The sequence below is a fragment of the Corvus hawaiiensis genome, chromosome 4 (assembly GCF_020740725.1).
Source record: "Corvus hawaiiensis isolate bCorHaw1 chromosome 4, bCorHaw1.pri.cur, whole genome shotgun sequence".
Lineage (NCBI taxonomy): Eukaryota > Metazoa > Chordata > Aves > Passeriformes > Corvidae > Corvus > Corvus hawaiiensis.
Window position 1 is genome coordinate 37,129,373 of NC_063216.1, and position 25,924 is coordinate 37,155,296.

General features: G+C 34.0%; 1 protein-coding gene across 4 annotated transcripts in view; it reads left to right on the top strand.

The window, feature by feature from the left end:
* CEP290 (centrosomal protein 290) overlaps window positions 1–25,924 on the top strand; it is a 49,533-nt gene that overhangs the window by 5,172 nt on the left and 18,437 nt on the right. For 2 of the 4 annotated variants that reach the window (XM_048301337.1, XM_048301339.1), the window contains exons 8-35: window positions 59–112; window positions 618–638; window positions 786–938; window positions 1,289–1,471; window positions 1,830–1,919; window positions 1,995–2,117; window positions 3,996–4,119; window positions 4,654–4,826; window positions 5,239–5,401; window positions 6,051–6,151; window positions 6,244–6,331; window positions 6,833–6,945; window positions 7,703–7,787; window positions 8,921–9,063; window positions 9,619–9,783; window positions 10,737–10,886; window positions 11,907–12,022; window positions 13,596–13,698; window positions 15,368–15,598; window positions 16,721–16,894; window positions 18,214–18,325; window positions 19,118–19,323; window positions 21,422–21,573; window positions 22,566–22,677; window positions 23,428–23,883; window positions 24,965–25,129; window positions 25,368–25,475; window positions 25,554–25,688. In XM_048301337.1, the coding sequence (XP_048157294.1) occupies window positions 59–112; window positions 618–638; window positions 786–938; window positions 1,289–1,471; window positions 1,830–1,919; window positions 1,995–2,117; window positions 3,996–4,119; window positions 4,654–4,826; window positions 5,239–5,401; window positions 6,051–6,151; window positions 6,244–6,331; window positions 6,833–6,945; window positions 7,703–7,787; window positions 8,921–9,063; window positions 9,619–9,783; window positions 10,737–10,886; window positions 11,907–12,022; window positions 13,596–13,698; window positions 15,368–15,598; window positions 16,721–16,894; window positions 18,214–18,325; window positions 19,118–19,323; window positions 21,422–21,573; window positions 22,566–22,677; window positions 23,428–23,883; window positions 24,965–25,129; window positions 25,368–25,475; window positions 25,554–25,688 (3,999 nt within the window). The remainder of the gene's footprint in view (window positions 1–58; window positions 113–617; window positions 639–785; window positions 939–1,288; window positions 1,472–1,829; window positions 1,920–1,994; window positions 2,118–3,995; window positions 4,120–4,653; window positions 4,827–5,238; window positions 5,402–6,050; window positions 6,152–6,243; window positions 6,332–6,832; window positions 6,946–7,702; window positions 7,788–8,920; window positions 9,064–9,618; window positions 9,784–10,736; window positions 10,887–11,906; window positions 12,023–13,595; window positions 13,699–15,367; window positions 15,599–16,720; window positions 16,895–18,213; window positions 18,326–19,117; window positions 19,324–21,421; window positions 21,574–22,565; window positions 22,678–23,427; window positions 23,884–24,964; window positions 25,130–25,367; window positions 25,476–25,553; window positions 25,689–25,924) is intronic. The other 2 variants (XM_048301338.1, XM_048301340.1) reach the window with 1 other exon arrangement.

Consider the following 25,924-nt stretch of genomic DNA (forward strand, 5'->3'; position numbering starts at 1 on the left):
CTGTTTCTGGAGTTCTTTGTGGTGTCAGTGATGCATATAAAGGTTTTCTATCTTGTAGCTTGCTCTTCGAGTTGAAGATGCCGAAAATGAGAACATCAGATTCAGGAGAGAGGTTAGCAAAAATTATTGCTGATTTACTGTATTTTTAATATTTGTTTATAGATGTATTATTGTCTTTCTGTATTTATAATTTTTGTTGTGATGTTTAATTTTGGAACATTTCCTGTTTAGTAGTGCAAAGTAAATATGTGGTACATCTGCTCCAATGAAACTTGGTTATTTGAGGTCAGCAATTCTTTACATTTCTATTTGCATAGTCCTACTGTGTATTAGTTTGGCCTGGATTTTGGGTTTTGAATTTTTAGTATTTTTCTTAAATATTATTGCCAAGTAGATTTGTTTAATTATTGTCCTGGGGTAAAACCTTGAGAATCATTTGTCAAAATGTCCCTCTACATGGGTGTGTGTATGTATGTATATGCACGCACAGGTATAAAGAAAGCTATTTTTTTTTGGCTCTATATTGATTAATATTTAGTCTTCCTAAAGCAAAACTTATTTCTAATATTTTTCATGCTTTGTTCTCTTGGTCTTGTTTTCTCCTTTTTAATATGAAGAAAAAGCGCATAAAGAAAAAGGTGAGGCTTCTGAGACTTTTAAAACAGACCGTAGGAATTTGGATGGGTTTTGAGTGTCTTTGCTGTTTGTGTTAGCTTGTTAGAAATGCAATGACTTTGTCTTCAACTCTTAGAAATGGATTTAAGTTTGGATTGCTTTCTGTGCAGAATGAACAATTGCATCAGGATGTAGTTGACTATCAGAGGCAATTAGATTCTCAAAAAGAAACTATTCCATTACGAAGAGGAGAGGTTTCTGATTACACATCACAGTTGTCCAAAAGAAGCTCTGAGCTTGTCCAGTATTTGGATGAAATTCAGGTAAAAATCTATTCACTCTATTGAGTATATATTGGAGTTTTACTGACCGTAGTGTTTTTCATGACACCATGTCAATTTAGAGATAAAGTCACCTGGAGTAAGGGAATTCATAATATGGTATGGTTCTGTCATGCATATGGTCTGCATCTATGAATCTGGCAGAAGTAATGAAGTTATTAACTTAGTATTATGACATATTATGTCTTTTATTTGCTGTTTGGATTCATTGATATTGGTAACCTAGAGGTAAAATATGTTATTCTGTGCTAATTTCATGTAAAACTTTCAAGTTCTTATTCAGATATTAAGATGGGCACTTTCTAAAAGCTGTTTTTTCTTTATTTTTGCAGAATTTGACTGAAGCTAATGAGAAGTTAGAGATTCAAAACCAAGAAATGAGGAAAAATCTTGAGGAATCAGTGCAAGAAATGGAGAAGATGACTGATGAATATAGCAAAATGAAACTAATTGTGCAGCAATCTGATATTATTATGGATGAATTAAGAAAAGAGAAAGATCGCTACAAATTTCAAGTAAGAGCTGACTCATTATTTAGTATAATTTTTTTTTAGGTTTCTACTCTGTTTTCATATTTTAGCTTAAGTTAAAACATTCTATCTATGCAGTTAAAACCACATACTTCTCTAAAGTAACACTCTTTCAAAGTGGTGTGATCTTTGAATGTGGTACAGATTTTAAAATTTGACTGCAGATCACAAACTTTTTTTTTGTATAAAATGTTAGTCATGTACTGTACTCAAAAGTCATTCCCTTGCTGCTGTAATACTAATCTATTAAATGTTATGTACTCGATGTAGTGTGTTTGTACATAAATACTGGTTAAACCCAAACCTTTTTGTAATGTGATGTTCATGCAAATGGCATGTCTAGGTTCAGGATCTTTCAGACCAACTGAAAGCAAAGAACGAGGAAGATGATCCACTCATGGCAGCTGTAAATGCAAAAGTTGAAGAATGGAAGGTATGTTTTAGTACTTTTAAAATCATTTTTAGAAATTACTTCAGGTGTTCTGATGGTATTTTATCTTCTTTTCAGAAAATCTTAGCTTCAAAAGATGATGAACTCCTAGAGTATCAGCAAATGTTGTTTAACTTGGAAGAGAAAATGAAAATGGTCCAACTTGATGTAGACAGAAACAGTATACTATGCCTTCAGCAGGTACAGTCCATGTGAGGCATTGCACACATAGAAATGACCATTCACTAAATATGCTCATGACCAAATATATATTTAGTCTTTCATAGTTTGCAAATACAAAATACTTAAGTTTGAGAATTATGAGACAGGTCGATTCATTCGACTGTAAAGTTAGCTTAATAGACAATGTACAAAGAAAACTTCTATGTAGGCATGTATGTATCTATGTATGACCTGAACTCTTGGTAGTTGGTTCTGTTACTTTCACGTTTATCTTTTCTAGCTATATGTATTTCTAAGAAACACGTACTTAGTGTTTCTAAAATATAGCTTAGTTTCTGTGCACTAAATTTGTTAGTTAAGGAACAATCTTACCTAGTACTTAATTTTCTGTGTTCATTTGTCTCATCTGATTAACTCTGTGGTTCATTGTATGATAGAGCTAGCTGAATTTGTGTATCTCTCATATTCACGTAAAATTACATAGTTCTTCATGAATTTGAATGTCTCCACTTTCTTAAAAAACATAACCCCCTCCCCGTCCCCCCAAAATAATGTGGTCCATTAGGAATCCTGAAATAGTCATTATGGAAAGCATACACTCTGATTCCAGGATGATTTTCTACAGCCTTGCTGGAAGTTTTTTAAGTAAATGTGTATTGACATTTATGTAACATTTTGCGTTCTTGTAGACTGAGCAGTATGGTGAGATATATTTACGCAGTCTTCCAGACCTAGTGACAGATAGCTTCTCAAGAGAAAAAAACACTTAAATACAAATCAGCCTTAGGTATCAGAAGAGGAAAGCAGCTGAAAGTAACTTTGATAAGCAGTTGTTTGGTTTTATCTGAATAGATGGCTGTAGAGATTGCTTTTTTGGGGGGGTGAGGGGAGGGAGGGGGCATTACTAGCATGGCATTTTGAAATGTTTTGTGGAAATAAGCTGTATTTTAAGCAGACATTTAAAAACTAAATCAAGCTACTGCTCAGGTTTTTTACTCAAAATGGACTGAGCTTTCTATCCTTCAATGTATGTTTATATTCTGAAGAGTTATATTTAAGTCTTTACAACTTTGCTAAGTTCTGTACTTTTAGATTCTGAATGTGGTTATATTTTTAAGAAAGCCTGAAAGTTGTTTTTCAGAACAGTGGTATAGAGTAAGAACCTTGAGATTTTTATGTTTTTATTATTACATTTTATTATTATTTTACATTTTATTAGTATTATTCATGCTTGTAACTTTTTTAAAGCCTTTTTTATCTTTTACCACGTTTTTATTCATCACAGAAAAAGTGACGTTAAGCTTTCTATGTTGTCTCTAAAGTTCATGTGCAAGTACGGAAATAGCATAGTATAAATAGAAGTCACTTCCACAGTCTGCGTGTACTTCGGAATGTATGTGGATGCAAAACAAGATGTGATACCAATTTTTAAAAGTTAGATGGCTTGCTGAAAGGCTGTCTGCAATTCAGGTGTCATGTAGGATGGATTGTTAGTCCTTGCAATCTTGAACTTGTATTTCTCAGTTCCCAGTGGCAATTGTTTATGAGGAAGCTGCAAGAAACCTGTATCATCTGGAACTTTTCATCTAACATTGGCAAACTCTGAGAGTACTGTTACCATTTAAAATCATTATACTAAAATTCTGCTTTTTTTTCTGTTTGAGTGCTTTATTTTTACAATCTTATTTTTCCCACTTTGCATTTATATACCAAACTTCTAGATAATACCTGAACTCTCCGTTGTAAGTATAGTATATTTGATGTTCTGTAAATTGTTTTGTATTAGCTACATGTAATTTCTTCATTTACCATGTGGTGTTCTGTATTGGTAGTTTGCCTGTCAGTAAAGAAGGATCCTTTAATGGAATTTCTTTTTTTTTTTTTTTGTATGTGTAGGGTGTGCAAGAGCGAGATGCTCAGATAAGATTGCTTACTGAGCAAGTTGAACAGTATACCAAAGAAATGGAGAAAAATGCATTCGTTATTGAGAAATTAAAACATGATCTCCAAAAAGATAAAGGTAACATGACTATTTTATATTCATGTCAAAATTAGGAAAATCAGAAACCACAAATTTACTGTGCATTCTTTATTTTTTAGAAATACAGGAAAAAATAATTGCAGTATTTGAGTAATTTTAGTCTCTAATCTATTTTCTTCATTTTCTTTTATTAAACATTCATGAAGAGTTTACATTTATCCAGATTACCTCAGTGGGTTTTATGGGTAATAAAATTATACCTGTTCTGTAAAAGTTAGAGCATAACATACCAGGTCTCAGCTCCATCAAGAATTGAAAAGGAGTAGTAGCACGCAATTCCAAATAAATTCTGATTTCCCTTCTGTGCCCTCACTTATGATAAATACTGTTTGAAGGAACTATTGTGGGAAAGAAAACCCGACCTCTTATATGTAGTGTCTTTAATTTCCCAATTAAAAAGAGCAGGAAATGAATATGTCCTTTTTAATGTTTTCTGAAGTGTTTCTGTCTTGATTAATGGCAGATAGCAAGAATTCCTAGTTGAATTGTAAACACCAAGGTTTTTATTTCCAGGTCACTCCTCTCTTGCTCCACGGAATCAAATTGGGGATATGCAAGAAAAGTTAAAAATGCTGGAAGAGAGAACTTTGGAGGCTGAAAAATCAGCGGAATTGGCAGAAGCACATGCTAGAGAAAAGGACAAAGAACTTGTTGAGACTTTGAAAAGAATGAGAGACTATGAACTGGTAAACAGCTTTTCAGAGTGCAGAGGGTATTCATCATATTTTTAAGAGAGCATTTTGTCCTTCCATATTTATTTAATTGTTCTAATTAAAAATTAAATAAATGACTTTGATGGTATTCCCCTTTCTCTTCCCTCCCCTTTTGAACAGTAATTGAACATTCAAGGTATGATTCTTCAAAGGATCATGTAGTTGGAGGACTCACTTTTGAAATATGCAGACTCCTCTGTATTCAAGGACAGATTTATAGGATCTGCTTTTTGTTGAGTAACTTTTTTCACTAAGCATAGTGCAGAAAAGTGATAGAGGCTGAAAAACGTTTTTCTTGTCTGTGTAATGATGCAAGAAAGATTCATAATCTAGTAAGTCTTCTATTGGTTGTTTTGTTCTTACTTCCCATGTGGGGTTTTTACAGGGAATATATGGTTTGGAAGAAGCTGTTGCTGAAATCAAAGATTTAAGAAAGCAAGTCAAAATACGGGAACATGAGATCGAGACGTTAATTAAGGAAGTCAATAAACTTGAACTTAAAATAAATGACTTTCTTGATGAAAATGAAGAACTCAGAGAACGCTTAGGTATGCTGTATCCAGTACATGTTCAATTATTTGTTGGGTAAAAATTGAAATAGGATTTTATTATGGAAATTTTTTATAATACCAAGTCACTGGAAATAATTTGTTATATTCTGCTAATATTTCCAAGTAGTTTTAATTAGTTTGGAAAACTGCATGAATGAACTTGGCTTACAGATTCCTTTGACTGAAGAAAGTAGGAGAATAGGTTCTGTACTCTTTTTCGGTTTTGATTCCTCTTTGACCACACACTGCATAATAAAATTCCTAATACGGTATTTGGAAACCACAGCATCCTGAAGTTATAATGCTAGATGAAAAACACAGAGAAGACTTCAGCAGGCTTATTTTTAAATAGAAGAATTTAAATGTAAATAAGGCCACTTTATTGCACTTTGAGTAACTGAGGTAAAATTGCAGTTTTGAGTAACTGAGGTAAAATTAAGCTTTCTTCTTGTCTTAATACATGGAGTGTAGGACGTGTGTATATGTTATATAGATAGTTATATATTTTTATAGATAGTTGAAATATATTCAACTATCAACAAACTATTTTTTTAACTCTGTCTAGTTATGTTCTTACATAAATTACCTGCATTAACTAACATTAATGTTCCTCCTTAATGAGTAACTGTGATATATTTTGTTTTAGGTCTTGAGCCAAAGACAATGATTGATTTAAATGAATTCAGAAACAGCAAAGCACTGAAGCAGCAGCAATATAGAGCTGAAAACCAGATCCTTTTGCAAGAGGTGAGTGATAAATGCTATTTTTGTGTAAGAGCTATATAATAAAAATATATTGAAACAAAATGGAATACTGATCTGTGAATAATAATATGCAGATTGAAAGACTGGAAGAGGAAAGGATTGAACTGAAAAAACACATTCGTAAGTTGGTTCAGGAGAAAGGAAGAAGAGTTGCGACAACAGGTAGGATGTTTTTATTCTAAACTGTCCTTTCAAAAACATTCTGTTTATACTTATAAACAGAACTTATTCTGTTTATACTTAAGTATAAATATTGTGTTTGTACTTAATGTAGCTATGTTATATTTACTCATTTATTTAAATTAAAAGGCTAAGTAGATTGCATTGAATCTGTAGGAAGAGGTGAGTGGTTTTGGATTTCCTAGTCTTACAGCCCAGTATCTTTCTGAGTTGTGATGACTTGTAATGCATCACTGAGACTTCTGTCATTGCCTTGCAATGAGTGCAGGGTGATCTCCCCAAAATTTCCAGTAAATCTACTTAATTCATGTGTTTTGAAATTCTTAGAATTTTGATTCCGTGCTACCCAGGATAGCATAATGTGCTCAGATGGAAAGGTAGAAAACTAGAACTCAGATATAATAAATGGAGTCTATTCTTTGGCTTGGAGACCAATTAAAATTTCATAATAATTTATTACTTGTACATCTTCTTGCACCTTAGGATTGGATGCTGATAATATACAGATGACTGATAGCTTTACCGAAGAGAAGGGAAAGAATATGAGGAAGTTGGATTTCTTGAGCAGACATGACATTGCTGAAGTAAAAGCAAAGGTTGGTTCATAAAGCAAGTTTATGAACATTCCTTGTATTTCTCTTGCAAAAATTAAAAGCCCCTATTTTGTAAATATTTGTTAAAATATTTATCTAGGGGCTTTTATTAACTGCTTTTTAAAAAATCCCAGAATGAACAGTTTGTAATACTTTCTAGAAGACTAGTGAATATTCTGTATGTTTTGTAAATAACAGCCTAGCAGCTCATGTAATACAGAATGGAGAAACACACTTGCAGATAGAGTAGCACCAGTTGAAATTCTGAAATCAGAGAAGAATATAGCTGAAAACAGAAAGGCTGTGGGAAATCTACTTAGAAGATCTTCTGGCATACATGAGAATTCAGATCACTTGGAAAAAAGCAGAAGTACTTTTTCAGTTCATTTTGGTTCTGAACAAGTGATAAAGTGACAACTAGTTAAAACACAAGTGCAATTTTGAAGCTCTCAGTGTTTCAGAGCAACAACTTACACACCCTCTCAGACTTCTGGTGTGTACCAGACCACTATTCCAGCTGCTGCATGACCCAAGAGTACATACTTCGCTATGGACAGTATTATATGGGATACACCTCATGTAATTATTCCAGTGAATCCATTGCTGTTCCTATTTAGGCAAGAAATCAGTACATGGACAGAGAAATTTTCATGAATGCATACTTCAGATTTGAAGAAGTCTGTGACTAAAATATTAAATTGCTAAAACTAGATTCTGTGTATTTTCTTGTCTAGGAGAAACTTTATGTTTTTTTCTTTAGAATGAGTATCTTGCAACTGAATTACGTGAGAGAGAGAGAGATTTGGAGAAGAACAGGACTGTAATGGCCAAATTTCAATCTAAATGTAAGTTGCAACCTGTTTTAAAACTAGGGAATATTATGAGCTACCTGCAGATAGTTAGCTTATTCGGTTTTTCTGTTTCTAGAATTCTGATCATATATATCTGACTTGTAAAAAAAATCTTATGTTCATATTACTGTGTATATCTTTGCATGTGTATGTAAATATACATATGTAGTGTTACTAAATCAGTGATAGTAGCTGAAACATAGTTTGTTCACACTAAATACATTAAACTATTACGTCTCATGTTTTTCCTTCTTGATTCAGGCCTAGTAAGGGCTGTAAGTGTGGGAGTAATCCCAGTTGTAACAATTGTATAACTTGTGTAATTGTAGAGCTTTTCTGGCTCAAAGGAAGTACTGGGGAATTGGAGCCACTTGCTGCTTACTTACATATGTATGTTAGCTGAAGTACACTGCTTGAAAACTCAAAAATAAAAATAATTCTAATTTCTTTGGACAAGAAGCTTATTTTTTTTCCCCAGAGAATGTGAATTCTTAAAATTCTTTCTGACTTTTCAAAATAGACTTGGTGAAACTGCTCAAGTTGTTGCAGTTCACTCCTGGGTGTTCAGGATGATTAGCCATATTGTTTGAATGCAAAGAATGTCCTGACAGGTGTTTTCAGTTTTTTAAAGTTTTCAGACTATTTGCTTTGTGCTGGAAATCAGAGTTTCATTGAGAAACTATTGATGGTAGGGGTCTTGAGAGTCCTTGAAAGCCACATAATTTTAAATGCCCTTTTTTTCTCAGTCTGCGGAAGGAATTCAGGCAATTCCTAGATACTTCATTGTTACACCCAGACATTTCCAAGATAGCCGTGTTTCTGGACCGGTAAAAGTCCGGCTATTACAGAAGTTTAAAGTGAAGTAAACATTGAAGACTGGGAGGTTCAGTGAAGTCAATTGCATTCCCATGAAGCATTTAATTATGTTTTTTCTTGGTATTTCATCAGTAAGGTACACCTCCCACATATTCCTAGCAGCTCTGATTTTAATTTCATAATTGGTTATGCCTATGTATGTTCATTCTTTTAATTTAATCAAATCAACAGGTATCATGATGAAATGTCCTAGGAAACGTTAACTCTTTTTTTTTCAGTGCTTTTAAACATATTTACAACTTTTATTACAGTAAAAGAGTTATCAGAAGAGAATAAGCAACTTGAACAAGGAATGAAAGAAATATTGCAAGCCATCAAGGAAATGCAGAAGGATTCTAGTATGAAGGGAGGAGAAACAGCCTTGATAATCCCTAGTCTGGATCGTTTAGTTCATGTAAGATTGCTTTTTAAAGTATTATTTAGCTTTATAGGAATTACAGGGTATTTTTGTCCTCCTCAGTTATTAGTTTAATGTAAAATTTAATGGTGGTTTCTTTGTACATATGCTTTCTTAGTGTGATTCCCCTTTAAAAAGGTAAATTAAAATATACAGGAGAAGGGATTGCCATTAAAATTAAAAAAGCCCCTAGTTTCAGCTGGCTATAATAAAACTGTCCTTGGCAAATTTGTTGTCCCACTCATAAAGCTTTGTTAAAAGTTCATTTGCCTTTTTATCTCTATGGGACTTGCAGGAAATGTTTTTAAAAAACACTTTATTCAAACATCTTACAAAAAACAAGGCGTTTTCCAGGAAAGTGTAACCATATAAGTCATAGTCTATGCAAATATACCGTCAGGAAATTGTTAAATAGATGTTACAATGTTAAAATGTCATGCTTTTTGCTAGTTTCATGTAGTCTAAACTTGAGGGCTCCAGTTGACTCTGAAAAAAGTTAAAGCTTTTCTGCACTTTTTCTTTGTTTTGTTAATTAAATGTTTACTGCATTAGGCAATGGAGTCAAAGAATTCAGAGGGGATCTTTGATGCTAGTGTGCACTTGAAAGCTCAGGTTGACCAGCTTACAGGACGAAATGAGGAATTGAGACAGGAGCTAAGAGAGACTCAGAAGGAGGCAACAAGTTTGTCTAATCAGCTGGCAAGTGCCAATGAAAAGGTATATAATTTATTTTATATAATTTATTTTGTACTTCAAAAGTGACTGTTCTGATAATATAGAACAATCCACACAATCTATAAGACACTGAATTTAGCTTATGAAAACAGTGTAATTGTACAAATCTTACTGAAATATATGTAGTGGACCTACTAATTCCGTTTTAACTTTGGATCTTACTCTTCTTAATGTTACTTTATCCTTGGAATATTCCCTCATGTTAAACACCAAGCATGCCTGTCTTCTGGGGAGAGCTGTGCCCAAAAAAGCTCAGTGATCTATTTCTTCAAAAAAGCCAGGAGTCTTCCATTTTTTATTGATAAATATGTAACAGAAATTAGGTGTTTGAAATTATGAATCATTCTCCAAAGTCCTATATCTTGTTTTAAGTCGTACAGTTCATTCTGTAGAATGCTTCTTCCAGGGAAGGAATGAGGAATGGATTATTATCTTACAAGAAGCCAAATTTAAATTTGCTTTTTATGACAGCTTTGGTGATGCAAAAAGATTTGCCAGAAACTAATCTTCTAGAATAGTTTTTTACATACTGTTAGAGAACCAGAGAGCTTTTAAATTAAATGAAAAGGGAAAGTTTTGTTTAGAAAAAACTGCCAAATAACCACTGCAATAATTCTTTCCAAAACTTAATCTTACTAAAGGAGTAGAATGCACTGTGTTTTAAACAATTGGGAATAAAACTGTGGTGGTATGTGTAGTTACCCTGATTGCTGGGGTAATTTGATAAATTTGGATGAATTTATTATGCATTTAATGATTTATGAAATCATAGCACTTTTAAAAGGTTATTTTAAGGAGTATTAGAATGTTTTAGAATATAAGTGAAAATTAATTAAGTTATTAATCACAACTGATGTAGCAATATATTTTTCATAATTTGTTTTTAAATCTAATAGCAAGAGCTACTGCTTTATGGTTTTGTGTCCTTTCTTTAGATTGAACAAATGAAAAATGAAATTTGCTTACTACATCAGTCAGAAGGTGCCAATATTGTCTTCCAAACAGTGAATCTTCCAGAAGGAATGGCTCCTTCAAGTGTTAGTACGATTAATTCTCTGAATGAATATTTAATACATCTTACACAGGTAACTCATATATTCCTTGAAATAAAGAGTATTCATAACATGTATCTAATTCCTCCAAAATCCAGTAGTATGCCGTGTGTGGAAACAAGAGATCTCTCCAAAATTATTTTGGTGTTCTAACATCTACTAAGCTCTTTGGGCTCTTCTGTAATTTAAAGCTGTAAGTATTTTGCTGTGCTGTAAACCTGAAAGGTAATAGTTAACTAACTTTTGGAACAGCAGTTCAGATTTTTTTTGTTTTAAATCTGGATTTTGATCTAAATATTTGCCCACTCTTCCTTCTACTTCCACAGTTGCACTCTTTCTATGAGAAATTCTCTCTTACTGCTGTCTGGATTCCACACCTGAGTCTGCATGTGCAAATCCTACTTGAACAGTTTTTCCCTATAGAGCCAAGGTCTCTATTAATTTATTATATGAATTTTCATTCCATTATTTGTCAAAAATACATCAACAATTGTAAATAGAGGCATAAATACATTGAAACAGATTCCAGTGATTCCCATGGGAAGCATAGCAAACAGGATTATATTAATGAAGAATTGACTATTTCAGAATTGGAGTAAAAAAAAAAGTTACCTTTTTATTATTATTACATTATCTTTTTCTGTCGTTGATATTTTTTTTTTCATTAGAGAATATTTTTTCAACTCTATATGCTTGTAAAGTAGAATAGTATTTGGGAAAATGAGAAGAAAATGCCACTTCCCAGTTAGACATTCAATTAGTATTCTTTGTAGGCTAGCAATGGGTCCTGGTGTTTTGAACTTGAAGGCCTGTAACCTGCAGTGCAATTGTGCTCTATTTCACACCTGTTAATGTGAATGCCGAAGCTCACTGGTTTTTTTCATCTGTTGCTTCTAAAGAAAATACATATTTCATATCCGTAGTTCACATAGTTCATAACAGAAGCATCTATCATGAAAACACAAAGGACTGCCATTTTGATTAGATTATTAGTTTTGTGTTTAAAACCTATATTAATAACTTCTGTATTTTTATTTTGAAAATAACAATTAGGAACTGGAAAACAAAGAAAAGTTACTTAAACAATTAGAAGATGCAGTAGAGGACTACAAGCGAAAATTTGCAGTAATTCGTCATCAACAAGGCTTGCTGTATAAAGAATATCAAAGGTATTGCTCTCTTTTCTGAATGATGAAAGTTCAATTATCTAAGTATTTAACAATCTTGAAACAAGATTTGCTGCTGTGTTGAAGTAGTCCTTTGGTTAATGTCATAAGTGCTGCCATGTTTGGATAGGGACTCCATACATTTTTTTCAGTCCTGTAAAGATTCAGACAACTCCTACAAAACCATTTTCTGCTGGACTCTTCTCATGTTGCATATTTTATGAGGATTTCATTGTGCTTTCTGCATCGGATATCTTGCATTTTAGTGGAACCTGGTGTGATGGACTCTTCAGCCTCATTTTCTTTTGCTTTCAAGTATGGGTTGTAATAGGTTTTTGGAAGTGGAGAGGAGGGGAGGGGGAAAAAAGCAAACTACTGTACAAATACAGTCAGAGATCTCTGAAAATTTCAGGTTGTCAGGATTTTGTGGCTGGTTTTCTTTCAGGCTCTTAGTTCTTTTATATGCTTCAGTGAACCTAAATTCTATTAAATTATTCTTATGGTTAAAAAATTAAAAAAGTGTTTTCATCTGTTTGGAGGATAGGGATAAATATGATGATTTGGATTTTTCAATTAACAAACTGTTATTTGAATACTCTCTTTCTTTGGATTGGAACGAACAGTCACCCAGGTGGCTTCTAGAATAAGGGTTTAACCTCTCAGAAACCTTTGTTTGTTCTTTGAATCAGTTAAGATTCCCAGACAATGTTATCTCTTTTTAAAGCATTAAAGATACAGCTTTTTTATTGAAGGCTCTAATATACTGCCTCATTTACTACTAGGTGAGATATCTCCAATGACAGGGAAAAAATGATGATTCAAGGCTCCTTCCTCTAAACCTGGTAGAGATTGAAGTTACCTGAGGAGATTCTTTGACTTGGCATCCCATTAAAAGTCACTTTCAAAGAATTTTCTTCCATTCTCCATTTTACTCCATTATGTAAGAAGCTAAGATACCTTCTTTGAGGAGATAATACCACTTCTAAAATACCCTTGATTTACCATTGTTTAAACAAGCCTAAACTATCCCATACAGTCTATAGGAACTTCCTTATTAGACAGGTATGAAAGTTCACAGTCTTTTTTTTTTTCTCAAATGAATAAATAAAAATGGGTAGAGGAGAGTAGTTTGGGCCAAGTGAAGCTGTGTGAGCTGAATCTTTTTATGTTTTCAATGTGTTTTTCACTGAAATAACAAAACAAGGGTGGGAACTTGTTAATTTCTGTAGCAGGAAGTTACGTCCTTTATGCAGCTGAAATAAAAATAAATGTAATGGAAGGAAAGATTTGCAGGCAAAAAAGTAGGAAAGTAAGGCATATATATCTCTGCATTATAATATACATAAGAACAGATAAGACACTGAAGAGTCATTTTCATCATTTAAGAAGCTGTAGCCTAAAGAGAGGGTATTGTTTTTCAGTAATCCGTCTACAATTTATCATGTGCTTTTCAAATTATATTACTGCTAAAAGTAAGTACCTTGGTTTGCAATATTTCAGAGTTGCTGTTGAAGCTACAGTTTTAAACATTATCAAGTCTTTCATCATAATAAATGAAAATTCCTTACTGTTTTAGTCAAAAGGAGAGCTGGCAGAAAGAATCAGAAAATATTAAAGAGGAAATGAAAAAGCTAGAAGAGCAAAAAGAACAGGATGCTATGAAAATAAAGGCATATTCTGTAAGTAATTTTTGTTGCTTTCATTTTTCAAAAGGACTTTAGGACATAGAACAGAGGTTTTAATACACTGCTCTGGTTTGTTAGATGGGAAAATGTGTACACACACCTCTTGTGCGTGCCCCAGGGTGCTGTGTATGTGTGGGGATGCTCCAGTGTTGTGTGTGCCCGTTGTCCTTCCTGCAGGCTGCTAACCTTGCACTGGAGAGAAGCCACCCCAGGAGGTCACATCACACACCTGGGGTGTGAGTCCCTAATTGTTGCACTTAGTACCTCCAGACCATTATCTGGAGTGCTGAGGAGTGGTGTCCAGCAGGGAAGAATCGCTCACAAATGCGCAGAAGATGCAGTGGAGAAGCCTCTGAAGCTGAACTAGGTTATGAGTGCTGTATTGTAACCCTTTCTGCCTCTGTTGTTAGAAGCTTTTATGCTTTTTTTATACCAGTTTTCAAGCTGACAACTTCTTTATTTCAAGTCTCTAATTTTATGGTTACTATTCAGTCTGGTTAATGGTGATCTTTAAGATTATCAGTTTTGAACAAATGCCTTCTAAGGCAGTCTCACGTGTACTGTTCACACACACTATTTACACTCACACTGCTCTCTTAACAATAGTTGTTACCCCGGCTGTTTGATTGGGAGGGGGAGCATGCAAGCAACCCCTTGGAAAACACATTAGTTTACACTAAGAATTAAGGTTACTACTTTTAATTGCATCTTATTATAAGTAACTGTTAATGTAAATGAATCAGTGTTTCAGAAAAACAGGAAACAGAATTCATCTTTCTATTTTGATTTACTTCCACCAAGTTTGAATTCAATATTCCATTAAGAAAACTGAAAAGTATTGGTGGTATTTAGAAGTTCCTGGAATTCATGCAGGTGTCTAATCACAGACATAGTGCAATTTTAGATGGCTACAGTTGTCTTTGGGCACCAAACTGCAAAATTTAACCAAAGGCATATTGGCCTTACAGAGAAGCAGACACAGAGCAAGGATATCACAGGGTGTTGAAAGTAACTGGGAATGTTTAGAAGACAGCAGCTCCAATTTCTACTACCTGTCTCCTTGGCAAGCTGATGTGTGTGACAGCAGAGCTAAAGCTCACATGACTTCTGTGACCTGAGTTGCCATAGTTTGCTCTCCCCACCGCTGCCCCACCTGGGATTTATACTTGCATGCAAGCACATGTGTGCACACAGACACACAAATGTTACTATAGCAGGGATCCTGAGCTTACTTTACAAATAAAGGTTTGGTCTTCAAAGTAGGACGTTATTAGGGTTTGTTTGGAGCCACAGGACTTCTCTTTTGTTTAGAAAATTGTTCCAATGCATTTTTTTTTATTCTACTATAAATGGGAAGACTGATGACAGGGAATGCAGAGAACCATTCTTATAAATTTTGAAAATGTCAGCATTAATTAAAATTCCAGTTAATCAGTACAAGGTACTAGCTTCTGGTTTTGAAGATTCGTCTTTTTCTTAGAATATTGTATACCTGGGCATATGTTGAGTGTGTGTATATATTTTATTAGCAAAAAGAAATTATTTCGGACAAATTAATGGAATTTTTCCACCTAGATTAAAAAGTATGCAAGAAAGCTTGTGTATATAGTTGTGCTTTACCATATTTCTGAACAAGGTTCTTTGTTAAAAAAATGTTTTACAGAATTTACTCGATGCACTTCAGATGGATCCTGATGAAACAAAGAAAGTACTTGCAGAAAATAATAGAAAAATAACTGTTTTACGAGTTAATGAAAAATCACTAACAAGGCAGTGTACCACTTTACTTGAAATGGAACGACACCTCAGAAAAGAAAATGAGAAACTAAAGGGTGAAATAACACATATGGAGACTGCAGTTACAGGGAAGATTGGAAACTTGCAACGATTCAAGGTATAGTTTATAGTAGTAATAGCACACATTTTTATTTTTACTATTTGGAAAGAAATACCCTTTGTTTTTAAATTGAGTTGGTACTAGTTTCTTGAATGCATTACCCAAAAGCTTGCTAATTGCTGTTACAAATTTTGTAGAAATATCCTTTGTGTTTAAATAAGCACTGTGACCTGGACAAGCTCAAGAAGTGGGTCAGTGGGAACCTCACATGGTTTAACAAGACCAAGTGCAAGGTGCTGCACCTGAGTCAGGGTAACCCCTGGTACTAATCCAGGCTGGGGGGCGAACAGATGGAGAGCAGCCCTGCTGAGGAGGAGCTGGGGGTGCTGGTGGGTGAGAGGCTGGACATGACCCAGCCACGTGCACTCACAACCCAGAAAGCCAAACGTGTCCTGGGCTGCATCCAAAGCACTGTGGCTGTTATGAGGAAGGGTTGAGATAACTGGGATTGCTCAGACTGGAAAAGAGGAAGCCTTTGGGGTGGCCTGATTCTGGCCTTCCAGTATCTGGAGGGAGCCTACAAGAAATATGGAGAGAGACTTTTGATAAGGGGATGTAGTGACAGGACAAGGGGGAAGGGCTTCAAACCAAAAGAGAGTAGCTTTAGATTAAATATTAGGAAGAAATTCTTTGCTATGAGGGTGGTGAGGCACTGGCACAGGTTGCCCACAGAAGTTGTGGATGCCCTGTCCCTGGAAGTGTTCAAGGACAGGGCTCTGAACAACATGGTCTAGTGGAAGTTGTCCCTGCCCATGGCAGGGTGCTTTGGATCTAGATGATCTTCCAAGTGCCCTTCCAACCCAAACCATTCTGTGATTCTATGATCGTCGTATCTTACCTTCTGGCCTTGCAGGTTGCTAGGGCCTGTATTAGTTTTATAAAATATGTTTTGACAGTGCCTTGAGAGGCAACTATTGGTAAAATTACCCTGTGAATTGGAAAATCAGAGAAGTTTTGTCAGTGTTTCTTGCAGGAGATTTTTAAAGGTGAACAGTAATTTAGAAAAACAAACCAATTACCTAAAGCACTATATTAAGTATTATTCTTTTTACGCGGAGTAATTTTATATTTAAATTTCTAGCTGACCTTAGTAACCTATTGTGTTGATTATTTTCATAGGAAATGGCTTGCTTTAAGATTGCAGCTCTGCAAAAAGTGCTGGATGGTAGTGTGCCATTGTCTGAGCTAGAAGTGGCCAATAAGCAGTACAATGCATTAACTGCTAAATACAGAGAGATGTTACAAAAAGATAATTTGCTTGTCCAACGGACAACAAACATGGAACACATGGAGGTAATTTATGTTACTTTTTAACCCTAGGGGAAAGAAAATTACTATATATTAATTCAGCTTTGCTTTTTTTCCTCACTTAATAGAATGATAGAACAGAAGTTCCAGCACTGAAATTGCTGGTTAGAACAGTTTCATAGTGAGTATGAGATGTTTGAGCCAGTGTGACTGTTGCTGTTGAATTTTAATTTGCTTTCCTGGTATTCTTAGTGGATTAAGACACATACACAGAATTCCAGGTTTTATTTCAATGGGCAGACAGAAAAGCATTTTGTTTTGGTTCTTTGGGTTTTTGTTTGTTTGCTCTTTAAGCTTTGGATATGTTCCTTCAGAAAATATTTTTAGTTCATTGATTACTGAAACAAGGCTGGCAGAAGGAATATTTGCTGTCATCTTCAGTTTTGGAGGTCATAAGGAAAATTGAATGTAAACACTTCAAGGCTTTCTCTCAAAGTATGTGCTCTTACTAATTCCCAGCTTTTACAGAAATGAAATGTTTAATTCCAAAAAGAGTAAAGCTTTGGAATTTTACTTCCATAAAAGAACCCAAAAACCCCAAAGATTGTTCATAATGTGTTTGCAAAATATTGTAGGGACTGCAAATTTTTAACTCCTTCTGTGAACTCTTTTTCTGAAGTAGAAGGGAGTTTCTTCTCAAGCACTGTGAAGTTGGCTTCAGAGATACATTACTACCTCCCACTTTTCAGGGGTGGTAAAGAATGAATGGTGCCTACATCTATTTTATGGAATTTTGTGTGTATGAGAACTTGCATTGCCTATTTCAACAGCTTCATAGAGCTAGAGAATCATTTATCAACTAAAAACGTGTCCAGAAAACTAAAAAATGCAAATTAATATGAAGCATTCAGTTTGTTTTATTGGTTAATGTAGAAATTCGTGTTTGTATTTGGAGGAGTGAAGGAACATTTACAAAGGTAACATTTGGCATCATATTAGGTGACTAGCAGAACTAAAAGAAATGTATGGTCTGTCTTAAATAGATTTTTCTGTGCAAGATGAAGTACTCTGTGTGGGATGAAATATCCTCCAGAAGTACTTCTAATCTAATTCTAGACACCGTAGGAATCACAGTTGCTGGTCATAAATGTTCACAGTATTACTAGCTGTGATAGTAAGAAACAGAGGACAAAGACTTACATTTTTACACTTAGTAGGAAACATATACTCTTCTGTTGCCATATATGTAGGTTATGGGTCACACACAGATAAAGTTTTAATCTGAAAATTTTCATAGATACTAAGCATGAAATCTGCTACAAGTAAATAGTTTGCTGTTATGTTGCAACTTTTCTGTCCTACAGCGTGAGAATGAATCCTTGAAAGCACAGATAAATTCATTGAATAAGGAGCTGGAGATCACAAAAGAGAAACTTCATACTGTAGAACAGGCTTGGGAACAGATGACTAAACTGGGCAAGTATGAAAGTTATATTGTAACATTAAGCACCAAATGGTATATCCTGTATAAAAGTAATATTTGAAAATATTTTGAAATGGACATGTCTTAAAATAACCAAAATCAGAAAAATCAAAACTATTTCATGTCTTTCAGTAACAATCTTAATTTTTGTGCTGAATATTTTTGTTTGTATGCTTCATTTGACTAAAACCAAGTTTGTTATTTTTCTCTGGAAACTCTTCCACTTTGACTTTTTTTGGGTTACTGGGTCAAGGGTTTAAAAGCTTTTAAAGCAACATCATGTGAATTAGATTTTCTTAATGTGTTCTAACTTGATTCTCAGTCATAGTGCTTCAGAGGTTGTCAAGAAAGTGATTTCTTTTTGCTGGTTTCATGCTTTGTAGCAAAGTATTCTTTCTTGATAGCTGGGGTTTCTTCGTACAGCGTACATTCCCGTTATTCAAGAAGAACTCACTCACCCCTGTTTGTTTTACAGACCAGGCTTGACCAGGTATATTAAGGATAAAGTGAAAGGCTACACTGAAAATAGTTATCAGTGTCAATAACCATGGTTGCAGATACAGGCATTCATAATTGATAGTAATACATTATTCAAATTACGTACCTTTCAAATCTGTAATAAGGCAAGATAACCATGCCTTCAGTTTAAAAAAAATAATATAGCTGTTATGATAAAGTTTATGTGACATATATAAAGAAAAACTCATGTTCAGTTTCATGGTGGAAATAATTTTCATAGTTGAATCAGCTTGTGTATTTCCTAATTCAGTATTTTTTTCTTGTAGGGGATGACAGTGCAATGGACAAAGCCACAAAAGCAATAACCAACAGTGAGATTTTGTCCATTTCTAAGAAAATCACAATGTTAGAAATGAAGGAACTAAATGAAAGACAGAGAGCAGAACATTCACAACGAATGTATGAACATTTAAGGAGTACTGTAAAGCAAATAGAAGAACGTAATTTTGAATTGGAAACAAAATTTGCTGAGGTAAATCTGCTGAGATTTAACAGCCTAATTTGATACATCCTAAAAGCATATTTTTGAGCTTTTCAAAAATTATTTATATCAATAATATCAATTTGTATCAATAAATAAGTGTATAAATAAGCTTATGATGCAAAAAATAGTTTTGCAGCCTTTAAGAGCTGCAATTTTGCATGTGCAGGACATTGGTAAAAATATAACTAATTAATTTGTCAGTAGTTTATTTTAAAAGTTAGTTAATAGCTGTAAAACACATGATGAGCATCTTGACAGATAGTTTCCTAGTTTTGTCACCAGACTGCAAGAAAAAAGTCTCTTCCAGACCTGTTATTTCTTTTGGCTAATTCATATGATCTCTTTTCATTTATTTTTTTCTTATAATTACCAATTATTCAAAAAAAGGTTAGAACTTTACATCCCTTGGGCTACTGATAGTGTTGTGATTCTGTTACAGATTGGCTATGTCCTGTGCCACACATTGTCTATAGTACAGGAATAGAAGTTATGTGCCATTGAAGCTCATGAACCTTAATATTCCTATTCTATTAGTCTTAACCTTGTTAGGTTTTTTTGTCCACACTATTCGTATTTGGATTTTTAATAGAAATTTATTTTTTACTAGCAGGAGACTTTATTATAGTTTCTAGAATAAATTTATTAATAGGAATTGTACAGATTTGTTCTCGTGCCATTACTGGTCTACTATTTAAGCACAAAGGAAGAAAAAGAATAATTGATAGGAGTGCTGATTTCATTTCCACTCCTTGTCTTTTGCTAGTGTAGCCTAACTATTTTAGATTGCTATTGTGTGACTCCCTGTTTCTCTGATGTTTTAGTAATGTGTGTTACATTGTTTTGATTTGATTTAATCTCCAAGAGGGCATAACTGAAAGTGTATAAAGCTTTTCAGCAGCAGTACTGTTAAAGCCTTTTTTGATGGGATAGTTTCTTTTATTTCTTTAAGAAATGCTTTAGGTGATGCACCCTAGTGTCACATTTTTCATATTCTCTTTTTTTGCATATTTTATTTGTCTTGTCTACTTTTAGGTCTGATGGTCTTCCTTTATTCTGAGTTGATGAACTCCTAATGCCATAATTTTTTCTTTCTAGTTCCTCTGTATCCGTTTTTCCTCATTTCTGTACCTCCAGTACATACACTTTCTGTTTCATATACTCCTGTAGTCAGTACCTCCTAATCTGATGTAATAGCTCTTTTTTTGTTTGAGAAAGAGACAACAAGATTGTGTGCAGATGTAATTAATGACAGTTGTAAGTGACATCAGTTTAAGAACTGATAACCAGAAGTCTTCTATACATCTTTTTAACTCATAAATCAACGTCAGCATTCTACTTTTAGTTTTCCAGATACGTGAGGATGCCCTGCACTTCTTTTTGTTTGTTTAGGAAATCAGTTATTTTATTAAGAAGAAGTGGTATCAGAATAATGGGCCACAGCTGTATGTACTAGTTAAGTCCTGAGACTTCTCTGTGTTGTCTAAAGGTTTTCAGATTATCTATCTTAATGCTCTTTGGTTTGAATTGAAATATTGGTTACTCCATATTTGATAATCAACTTGAGAAATCAGGCTGCTTGAAAGAATATCACTTAATTAAGAAAGGTTTTTTTAGAAAGAACAAAAGAACAATATTATTGTCAGTCTTGGCATTTATAACCTCTATTTGTGTTACCAATGCCAATATAATAGGCAGTATATAAATATGTAAGACTGTTCATTTCCTGAAGTGTTTACAGTCTTTTTTAAATGTGTTTTTATTTTTAATTTTATTTTAGGAGCAAGTTATTGTGGTAATGCTTTTAAGAAAATTCATTAATAAAAATTGTGTTTAGTTTAGATTTCTTTTCTGTGCCAAATCGTGTATTCATTCCTATGTGCATGCAACCCTGCAAACAAAAAGATGTTTAGGCAGAGAGTAAGGGAAACTGGTTTTTGAAGACAACCTCATCACAGCTGAACTGTGTATTGCAATGAGTGACAAATGAAAAGTACTTTTGGCACTGCTATTTTCATTGCAGAGTTTGAGCAGTTACGTGCTTAGGATACCATTTTGTTTGTTTGTTTCTGGTTTTGATTTTTTTAAGCTCACCAAAATCAATCTTGAGGCACAGAAAGTGGAACAGGAATTAAGAGATGAACTGTCAAAGAGTGTAAGTAAGGCAGTAAGTGATGCTGATAGACGACAAATTATGGACCTAGAGAAGCGTGAGATGGAGCTCAAGATTGAAGTATCAAAGTAAGTGCTGAAGTAACAAATTTTGAATGCAGTATCTTCGGAAAGGTGTGAAAATTTAGGCTATTAGTCTTATGTAATACACTACTTATGTATCACTGACATCCAATTTTCTGTGCCTGTTCTTTTGAGCATTTATATATGCCAAATTTGGCATTGAAATTGAAGCATTTAATTCCTGACTATAAAGAATGCAATTTGTTTCATTTTAATTTGAACAAGGAATTGAGTGCTGGCCTGGCTAGATACGTAAGTGTGCAATTAGATACTTACAGTACTATTTTTACACTAATTAAGGTTGATTTTGTTTCTGTGCCACCACCCCTCTTTATGTGTATGAAAATCTCATATAACTAACTGGAAAGCAGTTCTTACTTTGAAAGACTCGTATCTCAAAGATTAAGTTACAGTAGGAGGGAGGTTTGCCATTTACTTAAAAGAGATTAACTGCATAAATTGGAAAACTGAGCTTTTTAGATATGTTGATATGGACATTTGTCTTTGAGTAATTAATACAATCATGTTATATTCCTAAACCAGTAAAGTCTATAGGGACACTTGCAGTGATATTCAGCACTGCAAATAAGTTATTAGACTTGGGGAAGCAGAGAAGGGAATTGAGAATGAAACATTTTGAGCATTTAGAAAATGTTGAGTATTAATATCCTAAAGTGGGAGAGAAATACAGGACAGAGATGCTTAGTTTAGGTAAAAAAAACCATGGCATTGTTTTCCTGGAGTAGGTTACTGCTAGCAAACTTCTGTATAATGTATGGCAAAATCTCCTGTGAAAAATTTGAGAGGCAATACAGAACAAGAATTTCCTTAACCAGAGCTCTGAGTAGTAGAGAAGAATATGCTGAAAAGAATGAAGTCCAAATGTTTCGATATGATGAAACATACTAAGTATCTTTCCTTAGCATCTTCTATGTAGAAAAACTTAATAGGTTACTCAGTGCTTTCAAGTGACACAATACTCTTGTTTGTCCTGGAAGGTTAAGAGAACTATCTGATGTAGCACAAACACAAGTTGAAGCTCTGGAGGCACGCCAACAATACAGAGATAAAGAAGTGGAATCTCTTAGAATGCAAATTTTACATTATCAGGTAAAATTCAGCCTGTCTTAAAATTGCAGTTTGGATCCTTTTTTTCCCTGGAGTGAGAAGAAATGAAGTAATTTTGCAATGAATCAGAAAACAGCAGAAGTATTTCAGAAGGATCTTAGCAAACTGGTCCTTGTAGTGGCCATACCCTTTCAAAAGTTCTATATTACATTAATTATTCCCTTCTCCATTTATTCCATTTCTAGCTGTGCAACTATTACAGATCCTGACCTTTTTCCATGTTGTTTACATAACATTAATTCTTTTATCATTAATAACTCACGGTCAAGGAAAAACTCATGTTCAGGAAAATTTGATCATTTTTTACAAGGCAAGAAATTACTTGCAAATATTGAAGATTTGCAGTAGGTTTACTATTTTGTTTTGTTATTAGCTAAAACAATTTATTGGGATTTGGTTTCATGTTGTAGAAGGGTTTGAGTCCTTAAATCCAACACGTGTCAGCTTTTACGTTACCATATTTTCTAAGTTTAGGTATACATTTCTTCCTCCATTTGTGGTATTTTAGAAAGAGACCATTTTTAAGATAAGTATCTGAAAAGGTGTACTTCTAAAATGTGGCCATAGAAACAACAGTGGAAAAATAAAAGCCTGTTAGAGGCTAATTCTTACTCTTCTCTGTGGAATAAAATACATGCAATATATAATATATTAAAAAAATAGCTTGTTTATATTTACATATAAATTGTGTTAAAATGAAAAATAAATTTGTTCTATCAATTTTGTTCTTAGGCACAGTCAGATGAAAAAGCAATTATTGCAAAACTCCATCAAGATATCACAGCCCTTCAAGGTAGTGAATCTCTTGCTGTAGGCAAATTGGAGAAGTTCAAATTGAAACTGCAGAAGATGGAGATCCATAATCTACGTTTAGAGCAGAAGCTTGATGAGAGAGATCAAGCCTTATATTTTGCCCGACTCGAAGGAAGAAATAGAGCCAAACATCTACAACAGACGGTTCAGTCTTTGCGGCGACAGTTTAGTGGTGCTCTGCCTTTAGCGCAGCAAGAAAAATTCTCTAAAACAATGATTCAGCTACAGAATGACAAACTGAAGATCCTGGAAGAAGTTCAGCATGCCCAGCAGGAGCGTCGAAATGCAGAAAACAGAGCATTAGAGCTGGAGTTAAAACTAAAAAATCTAGAAGAATTATTAAGTGCATTGAAGGATGCAAGAGGAGCTCAAAAGGTTTGTGATTTTACAGCTTTGAATAGCTTTGCTTATCTGATCTGCATTTAAATTATGTTCACTTTGTTTTAATATGTTTTATGTTTATAGGTTTAAATATGTTTTAATGTGAAACTTACTGATTTCAAAATACACTGGTAGAATATGACAGCAATTATATTTTGTTTTCTGTAAAAGTCAGTGCAGTTATATTTACTAATTATCTTTTGTGCCCAATTAAGGCACATAGGAACTAGAGGCTAGCTATAAATGCAGTTATATTAAATTGAATTATATTATGAATCTAATTAAATAATGAATTAAATTAAATACAGAGTAGCATTCTGAAGTTCTGTTCCATGAGCCTGCAGCAAAATCTTCACTGAAGATCCATGTCTTTTTAGATAAATCCAGGGGCAGTAATTTTGGCAGCATGGTTAGAAATGTTCCTGTGCTCACGTAAATCTGCTTAAGCTATTTTGCAACTGTAAGCAATGTTGCCCTGAAATCTTAAGAAGGCTTTCTCACTTCTCTTCAAGGTCACTGTATATTATATAGTATGATTGTATCTGTTATCACTGAAGTTGTCTGCATGTAAGCAACCAATGGTTGTAACGCTCTGGGCACATTTTAGTTTTGAGTCAGTTTTCTAGTATTTTTCTAGAGCATTTTGATATAGGTATCTCTGTTATTCTTAGTACATGTGCATTTTTTTGAATACTTATAGTTTTTAATGGTTTTGAATTCTTTTGCTCTTTTAGAAAAGACAAACCAAACTTTTTGCATACTTTTTTTGTTCAGTCGGGACAGATACATAGGGTATAACTTGGGTCATGTGAAAATTGTTTGCAATGCACTTTTGTCAGTGTAAGGGAAACCTGTTGCCTCTCCAGTTGTGTGCTGCACTTCTCAGTCACTCCCCTTGCAGTTTCATACTCTCGTCATGCTTCCTCACTCAAGAAAAGTGAAGAAGCTTAAAAAGGCAGAATATCTGTCTTCCAGTTAGCTTGAGAAGTTCCATCCTGCCTCAAGGGCAAAGAGTGAAGCCGCGTCTTGTTGGCCTGTGGTAAATTATAATGTACTGTATGTTATTCATTGCAAGGTAATTGAGTGGCACATGAAGATGGAGGAACTCCATCTGCAGGAACTTAAACTTAGTCGAGAATTAGTCAAGCAAAAGGAAGAGGTGAAGTATTTGCGTAATATAATTTCTGAATATGAATGTACAATCAGTAACCTGGAAGAAGAAATTGTGCAGCAGAACAAGGTATGTATTTCTGCATGCTATTGAAAAAATATCCTAGTCCTTCCTTTCCTAAATGGTTTTCTAATAAGTTTGTAACATAGGTGTTTGCATCTTGATTTCATAATTCTTTTTAATAGCTCTTCTGGGTAGTTTACTTTTCAGTAACTATTTTTTCAGTTGAAGTTGGCTATAAAATTCCCATTTATTTCCCCAAATTGCCTTCAATAAATAAACTACTTTTATCAAACATTTGTTACAGTTTCATGAAGGAAGGCAAATGGCTTGGGATCAGAGAGAAGTAGAACTGCAGCGCCAGTTAGACCGGTATGATCATCAACAAACTGAAATACTTAGCACAGCTTTAAAGGTACATGCACTAAAAGTAGACTCATAAGCATGTTTTTCAGAGCTGTCAGAGTACATGAATATGAATCTTTCTGTGCAGTTAGAAGAGGCTACAGGCTCAGTTCCAGACCCTAGTTTGCCAATCCCACAGCAACTTGAGTTGGCTTTAAGAAAGATTCAGGAGCATATTCGAACAATCCTGGAAACTAGGGCAACCTGCAGATCACTGGAGGAGGTAATTTAATGTATAAATTATAATTTAAAGTGACAAAGTTTGTGTTTCCACGTTCTTTTACTTCTTTTTCCATGAAAAAGATCCTTTTTAAAATGTCATTTAGACATATTTAACACAGAGAAAATGTAAATAAAAAATATAATCACACCATGAATAAAATGAAATCTTTTTTCCATTGGAACAAATCAAAGAGGAGAATTTTCTAATGTTTTTATTAATCCATTCAGTAGGATAAG